Below are 8,304 nucleotides of genomic sequence, written 5' to 3'. Positions count from 1 at the left end.
GGTCCAAAGAGCCTTTGGATCGGGCCCATTTCGTCCCGCTTCCTTTCCTCCCAGTAGCCAACTGGGATGCTCCCAAAGGGAAGCCTTCAAAGCAGGATTTGAACCTCCGTCCCACTTGCTGTTCCCAGCCAATGGGTACTCGAGAGGCATGGAGGTGACAGCCTGCGAATCGGTCTGCCGATCCTCCTTTGAAGCCAGTTGAGTCGGTGCCCCTTTGCCGTCTCATGTGGCAGGCAGTTCCAGAGTTTAGCTCCCTTCGGCGGAGCCGTTTTAGGCTATAGCTTATCCCAGCCTGTTTCCGTGTTGGAATTGCTTTTGAGAGAGGTTCTGGTGGTTTTCTCGCTTGTGCATTCCCCGCCCTAGATACTGTATAGCTCAGGGTTGGAGCGCTGGGTGGGAACCCAGGAGTGCCTCTGCTGCTGCCAACCTGTGTGCGCACTACAGAGCTAGACGAACCTCTGTACAGTGCGAAGGTTCTGGACGAAGTCTCTTGTCTCCGCACGTGGCCCCGCCGCGACCATGCACGGCCCTGGCACTGAAATTTGTGGGTGCCCGGCCCGTTCGTGGGGAATTTTGTGGATGCTTGGGCACCCAGCGACCCAGGGCGTTGGCACCTATGCCATGCCCCCGCCCTTTTTGAGAGCGGCGGCGCCCAGCGCCTTTTCCATTGGAGAGGTCAGGTCCCCAGGGACGCGCGCCTCTCTCCAGAAACCTTGCGGACGGGCGCCTTGTCGCTTGCGCTTTTTTAATCCCTAGGGGACGGCGGCGCGCTCCAACTACCCCCACCCCACCCCAGGGCTTTTCTGTTCCTCCCTGTCCCTCTTCTCCCTCTCTCCCTCCCTGCCTCCGAGGTGGGGGGGGGAGGAGGAGGAGGGCCGGGCGAGCGAGCGAGCGAGCGAGCGAGCGAGCGCCGGGGGAAGCCGCGCCAAGCAGGCAGGCGGGCAGAGCGCGGCGGACGCGCCGTCGGGGGGCAGCGCGTTGCCACCGCCGCCGTCGCCATGCAGGCGCGCCGTGCCAAGCTGAAGATCCCTTCGCTGACCTTGGTGGAGTGAGTCTGGGGGCTCCGGGAGGGAGCGCACTCGCTTGGGGAGAGGGTGGGGCAACCGGGGGGGGGAGAGGTTCCAGCGCCGGCAGGCGGCGACCCGGGGGCGCTTGGAGAGGCGCGCACGGCGGAGCGCTTGCTTGGCACCAAAAGCTGGACAGGGCTGGGGGGGGGGTGCCTTTTCCTCTCGCGGCCCCTCTTTCTCCCTTCGGGGATCCCTCTCCTCCCTCCCCCTCTCCCCTCCTTCCATCCCGGGGTCTCCAATGACGCACGGCTCGGTTGCCAGGGAACCGGTTGCGGAGGGAGGGGGCGGCGGTGATTCCCCAAAGAGAGGGAGGGCGCAGAGATAAAAAGGGCTCTCTCTCTCCGTGGCTTCTCCTCCCAGCCCAAAGCGCGCCTCCGCCTCCGGGCCCGGAGAGGGAAGGGTCCCACAGAGCTCATCTAGCCCACCCCGGGTCTGTGGCGCCCTCCGCAAACCTGCCAAGCGGGTCCCCGTCCGCCCCGCCCCCCCCCCCCGACTTGCGAGAGAGGGTTGCCCGGGCGGCGCCACCACGCTACCTGGGAGGAGCCTCGCGTCTCCGCTTTGCCCTGATGCAATTTTATTCCGATTAAAAGACACGCACGCAGCAGATGCGTGGCTTGGAGGGCGAGGGCAGCGCCACCTGTTGAACCTCCGCCTGTCACAGGGAGGGTCGCCTTAGACTGAGCCAGTCGCTGCCTCTCTGAGCCTGGCCTACCTCGCAGGGTTGTTGTGGGAGAAGAACCAGGCTCGCCACTTTTGAACTCTTTGGAGGAAAAGCAGGGTGTAAATGTAACAGTTCCCCAGCCCCCAGGCTTGTGATATTAAGAGGCCCTCTGGGCATGGGCAGAGTGCTCCCCCCATCTGCCCACATCTTACAAACTGGGCGGCTTTCCAAGACCTTGTCACCTGCGAGGAACTTTCCCTCTCCACCTAATACCCCATTGCCCCCAACCAGTGGTCGCTTAGTGCTTCAACGGCATGGTGCCAAGCCAGCGCTAGAGTTCCCTGCGTTCCCTGCTTTGGGAATCGTAGTTCTGTGATGGGATGTCGCCGTGTAAGGAGCTGTCTTCTCTAGATGGGGGGGGGGTTGGCAATGGACTGGGTCCCTGTCATTGCCCCCCAACTCATCTCCTGGTGGGGCGGGATTGTGCCTCTGACCCTTCTTCACACCCCTGCCTCGTTCTCCTTGGCTCTCTCCCTTCTGCAGTCTCTCCCCCGGGAGCCAGAGTCCGACCCTCCTGAGCCCCCTGAGCCCCCTGAGCCCCCTGGCGTTGCACCCCTGGAGGTAAGAGACCTGAACTGGGAGTGGGGAGATGTGTCTTTTTCTTGCAGTGGGAGGGGGAAGGAAAGAAAGCTGCCATGCTATTATGGGGTGCGCCACCACCCGCACCAGTGTTGCGAGGCGGGTGCCGAGGAAGCGCTTGCCCGATTGCTCCGTCGCTCTTAACATAAACAAAAAAAAACCCGGCAGCGTGGTGTAGTGGTTAGAACCATAGTCCAATTCCCTGCGCCCTCTCTCATACCACAAACGCAGCCTGGCCGCCTACCTCGCAGGGTTGTGTGGAGAGAGGGCAGGCGGAATGCGCCCTTTTCTGCGGAGCTTCTGACTCCTAAAACAGAGCCTCCATGGACAGGGCCAGTCTACCTGGTGGCAAGCAAAAGGCAGTTTCTTCACCCCCCAGGGGCTGATCTTTGGGGTGCCTGCTTAGCCTCTGGAAGGATGGGGAGGCTGGGCTAAGATGGGGGCACCCCCCTTTGGGCCCGATCCAGCAGGCTCTTGCGATGTTCTCGTAAGCCAATGTCGCTGGGCCTTCTTGCCATGGCCAGTGGGAGTTGTAGCTCCGCAGCACCCGGCGGTCCAAAGGTTCTGAAGGCCGGTCGCCGTGGGGCAGGCAATCTCTCCATCCCTCTCCGACTCCTTGGCCAAGGCCACCTCCTCCTCTGGTGGCCTCGCAGGGCAGATTAATGAATAACAGGGGCACCTGGCATTTTCTCCCTGTCTGAGAGAGGGAACAGAAGTGCTTGTGTTTTGATGGGCGCAGCAGACGGGGAAGAGAGGCGCTGTAACAGCTGGCAGCCCTGGGCGGGCCAAAGGAAAAATGTATTTGCTTGTTGTTTTCATTTCAATATTTGCGTGCTTTAGAATCTCCATGGCTCAGTGGGGAGGGCAGTTGCTTGGCATGTAGAAGGCCTCGGGTTCAGTCCTTGCTTGGCCCCCACCTGAATCCTAGAGACTGAGCCGCTGCCAGCCAGTGTAGGAAAAAGTACTCCGCTCTGTGGCCTGGCTCAGCTTCTGTGCAGTTCAGACTCATGAGGGCTAGGAACTTGGTTCCTTAGCTCGGGCGCAGAGAGAGATCGCCCCATTGGGGATTCCTCCCAAATAGGAAAACATGGGTCTTCTACGCTGTTAGTTTGTGACCCAAATTGCGGCCTATTCAGCCCTCCCCCCCCCAACCAAGGCCACCCCATCTTTAAATGGGGCTGGGGAAGAGGTCGGCTTCTGCCCCTTTTACAGAACTTAAAGGACAATTAGTTGGCAAATTAGTTTCCATGGAAACAAATCCATCTAGAATTTCCCTAACAAAAGCCGACTTGGACCCCTTGAGTGTGAACTGGACCAGTTATTGGAGCCCTCTTGGATCTAGTAACCCCCTCCTCCCCAAGCCCCCAAACTTACAACCACCATTTTTTAATTTATTACGGTAATACTAATATTAATATTTCCTTAACGGCTCTTCACCAGGAGATTTGGGCTGGCATTCTTTGGGACATGCTCTGCCTGGCAAGAAAGCTTCCATTCGATGTCTAGCCCTCTTCCTGGGATGCGGAGGCGAATTTGGGGGTGGCTGCCCCCATGTAAACTCTTTTTTTAAAAAAAAATGATAATTTTTATTCAACTTTTCCAAATAAACAAAACAAATTACATTCAGACATATATTCACCCTTCTCAATCCCGTTCGCTCTGCCGAGCTTCCCTCCCTCCCGCCATTCGGCTTTGTATCTCAATCTGAGTTTCATAGTTCCTTTTTATAATATAAGTTCACATCGTAGGATTTATTTCAACCCCGCAAGTGTCTTCAAACTTCTACAGTTACTGTATTATCAATATAATCAATGAATTTACTCCAATCTCTCTGGAATTTTGTCTCGCCCTGATTTCATAGAATCATAGAATCGTAGAGTTGGAAGAGACCACAAGGGCCATCCAGTCCAACCCCCTGCCAAGCAGGAAACACCATCAAAGCATTCTTGACATATGCCTGTCAAGCCTCTGCTTAAAGACCTCCAAAGAAGGAGACTCCACCACACTCCTTGGTAGCAAATTCCACTGCCGAACAGCTCTTACTGTCAGGAAGTTCTTCCTAATGTTTAGGTGGAATCTTCTTTCTTGTAGATTTCGCATCCCGCAGGTTAGCTTTGCTAGTTCTGCATAGTCCATCATCTTCGCTTGCCGCTCCTCAATCGTCGGTATCTCCTGCAATGTCCACTTTTGAGCTAGTAAAGTCCTCGCCGCGGTCAGTCGTTGCATACATAAATAGTCTCTGATCTACCTTTGCAATTTCCTCTCCCATCAAACCTAGCAAAAATGCTTCTGGCTTTTTAGGAAAGGTGTACAGTACTTAAACATCTTTTTCCATGTAAACTCAGCCGCCCCCTCATCCCCAGGGATCAATGTTCCCACCTGAAAATTCATCATGGGAAAAGGGCATGGGGCCTTTCACACCCCCCCCCCCAACTTTTAAAATTCATTTTATAACAACATTTACATCAACAACAAAAATATACACTACATACAGGCACGTCCAACAGGTAGATCGTGATCTACCGGTAGATCACTGGATGTCTGTGGTAGATCACTGCTGGATCACTGGCACACCCCCCCCAAAAAAAAGCTCACCCAAAATTTTCCTCCTCCCTAAAAATGACCTGAAGTCCTAAACAAAAATGGGCCTCCCTCCCTCCTAAAAGAAGCTCAACAAGTTTGACCTAAACCCCAAAAAACAGGGCTTCCCTTCCTTAAAAAAACTCAACAGCTTTGACCTGAACCCCCCAAAAGGGGGTAGATCACCCCCAGTTTTTACCTCTGTGAGTAGATCACAGTCTCTTGGGAGTTGGCCACCCCTGCGCTACAACATAAAAAATATATAACAAACAAAACAAAAACAATACAAATATCCTCTTATCTTACCATCTATTTCTCTAAACATTGTTATGTGGACTTCCCCAAGTCCCCCCATCTGATTTTCATTTTAACTCATCTTTAGCGGTTTCATACGTCATAATCTTGAACATTTTTTGCTACTTAATCATTAATATAATTTCTTCACATTATCATATATTCATCTTACATTCTTTACTGACATCTACTTCTAACCCTACAGCCTAAAATTCCTCTTCCAAAGATATCCTAAAATTTAAATCCTGCAATATTTTTCTAAATAAACTTTAAACTTCTTCCACTCTTCTTCCGCCGTCTCTTCCTTCTGGTCCCGGATTCTCCCAGTCAGTTCAGCAAGTTCCATATAGTCCAGGGGTCAGCCAACTTTTTCAGCAGGGGGCCGGTCCACTGTCCCTCAGACCTTGGGGGGGGGGGCGGACTATATTTTTTGGGGGGGGGGAAATAGTGAATGAATTCCTATGTCCCACAAATAACCCAGAGATGCATTTTAAATAAAAAAAACCCACATTCTACTCATGAAAAAACATGTTGATTCCCGCGGGCCGGATTTAGAAGGCGATTGGGCCGCATCCGGACCCCGGGCCGTAGTTTGTAGACTGGGGACCCCTGGTATAGTCCATCATCTTCTTTTGCCATTCTTCAATGGTTGGTCATTCTTGTTTCTTCCAGTATTTTGCTATTAATATTCTCGCTGCTGTTGTGGCAGGGGGGGTGGGGCCTTTCCTGGCCTGCCCTGAGGTCTCATCCTGCCTGCCTGTGCCCTGGCCTGGTCCCTTGGAGTCCGGCTGGGGCCCCCGTGAATCCCCCACTGTGGGGGATCCCTGAGGGATGGCCATTTTTGACACCCAGAGAGGAGGACTTGAACCCGCCCCTGTGGCCAGAGGAGCAGGGGGGGGTGTTTGGCGGTGGTGTGTGTGTGTGTGTCCTCCTTCCCACAACTCCCAAGTAATGAAGAGCAAGACTTTTGGCGGCAGGAGTTGCCGGAAGGAGTTGTGCAAAAAACCACCCAACAGCCTTAGGGACTCCGCTCCAGATTTGTGCAGGCTTTCCTCCTGAGCCTTTTCTCCTCCTCCTCCCCCCCCCCCAGAAATCCCGCAAGGCAGCGGAGATTTAGGGTCTCAAAGTCTCCCTCCTTCTGTGTCTCCCTTCCTTCTCCGGCAGGGGCAGAAACGGCCGGTTCTCAACAACTGGCATTATTCAGAGACATTTTGTGCTGCGATACTTTCCCCTCTGCTCACCGGGTGGCCTGAATTCGCACCCAGCTCCAGAACTCGCTCTGCCTTTGCAAAAGCAAAGCGGCCAGCCGGCCAGAGGCATCCTTTTCCCCCTCCCTCCCAGAACTCAGTCAATGCCGCTCTTTGGTTATGAAACAATTTCAGGAATCGATCCTTTCCCCTGCCTAACCCTCACAGTCAGCCGAATTGCGGGAGTGCTTTTTCCTCTTCCCTGGCCCTCATTTTTTCCTCTTCTCTGGCCCTCATGAGGGATGGAAGCTTGAGCTTGGGACAAAGGAGGAGAGAGACAGACACACATCCCCCTAGTTTTTGCACCAACTCGACACCAGGAAAGAACTTTCTGACAGCAAGAGCTGTTTGTCTGAAAGGTGGTAGCCTCTCCTTGCTTGGAGGTTTTTAAGCAGAGCTTGGATGGCCATCCGTCCTGAATGCTTTAGCTGAGATTCCTGCATTGCAGGGGGGTCAGACTAGATGACCCTCAGGGCCCCTTCCGAGCCTGCGAATGTATCCCAAGTCCCAACTTCACAGCGGCTGTTGCGTCTTTGAACAAACAGCGATGGCGGTTTTTTAAAGAGAGTTTCACATCTGCAACCTTTATGAGCCACAGGACTTCCTGCGCACGAGGGAGGAGGGAGATATATGCGCTCGCATGCACAGCCCGGCTCTCTGCCATCCCCCCCCCCCCCGGTCAGCTGGACAACCGTTGCCATGGAGATGCAGCCTTCAACCGCTGCTGGCTTGGCGGCACAGTCGGCAATCGCCTTGGCCCTCCGCCACCCTGCCTGCCTGGCGGCCTGCTTCCCTCCGCAGTTGTCATGTGCAGAGAGAGAGAGAGAGAAAGAGAGAAGACAGGGGGAGAGAGCCAGCATTGTTGCATGGATGTGTGTGAGAGAGACCTGGGTTCAAACTCACAGGAGTCTTTTTTTCTGCAACACTCTCTCTCTCTCTCTCTCTCTCTCTCTCTCTCTCTCTCTCTCTCTCTCTCTCTCTCTCTTCCTTCCTTCCTTCCTTCCTTCTCTTTTCCCTCCCTCCCTCCCTCCCTCCCTCCCTCTTCCTTCCTTCCCTCTCTCTCTTCCCTCTTTCTTTCTTTCTTTCTTTCTTTCTCTCTCTCTCTCTCTCTCTCTCTCTTTCTCTCTTTCTTTCTTCCTTCTTTCTCTCTTTCTCTCTTTCTCTCTTTCCTTCCTTCTCTCTCTCTTTCTCTCTCTCTCTCTCTCTCTTTTCCTTCCTTCCTTCCTTCCTTCCTTCCTTCCTTCCTTCTTTTCCCTCCCTCCCTCTCTTCCTTCCTTCCCTCTCTCTTCCCTCTTTCTTTCTTTCTTTCTTTCTTTCTTTCTTTCTTTCTTTCTTTCTCTCTTTCTCTCTTTCTCTCTTTCTCTCTTTCTCTCTTTCTCTTTCTCTCTTTCTTCCTTCTTTCTCTCTTTCTCTCTTTCCTTCCTTCCTTCCTTCTCTCTCTCTCTCTCTCTCCCGCATTTTTCTCATCACAGTAGCACTGGCTCATGGGTTCTGTAGTTACCCGCTTTGCTTTTTAAGGCCACAGCTCTCCCATCGCTGTGAAAACTGCACCATGGGCTCTGTAGTGATTTTACCTGGCTTTGGTTTCAAATGGGTTTTCCTCTCGCAATGATGCTGGCATCTTGGGCTCTAGAGTCTTAGCCCTGCAGAGCTTTCCAAACTTTTCATGTCGCCGACACACTGTTTTAGACACGCATCATTTTGTGACACAGTAATTCCGTTTTGCTATAGCAAACCAGAGGTTAAACTAACCCCCTTATAAGAGATACGGACACATATATAAATCGTAATAATGAAATGTATGGGAACGCACCCG

General features: G+C 53.5%; 1 protein-coding gene across 1 annotated transcript in view; it reads left to right on the top strand.

Annotated features, from left to right (window-relative positions):
* The first annotated feature begins 519 nt into the window (after positions 1-519).
* MAST3 (microtubule associated serine/threonine kinase 3) overlaps positions 520-8,304 on the top strand; it is a 55,607-nt gene continuing 47,822 nt past the window's right edge. Inside the window, exons 1-3 of the mRNA XM_088671372.1 lie at positions 520-675; positions 852-1,048; positions 2,272-2,349. Of these exons, the coding sequence (XP_088527498.1) occupies positions 520-675; positions 852-1,048; positions 2,272-2,349 (431 nt within the window). The remainder of the gene's footprint in view (positions 676-851; positions 1,049-2,271; positions 2,350-8,304) is intronic.

Source organism: Zootoca vivipara, chromosome 6 (assembly GCF_965207765.1).
Source record: "Zootoca vivipara chromosome 6, rZooViv2.hap1.1, whole genome shotgun sequence".
In the NCBI taxonomy this organism is placed as follows: domain Eukaryota; kingdom Metazoa; phylum Chordata; class Lepidosauria; order Squamata; family Lacertidae; genus Zootoca; species Zootoca vivipara.
This window is presented reverse-complemented; position numbering and strand designations above follow the sequence as displayed.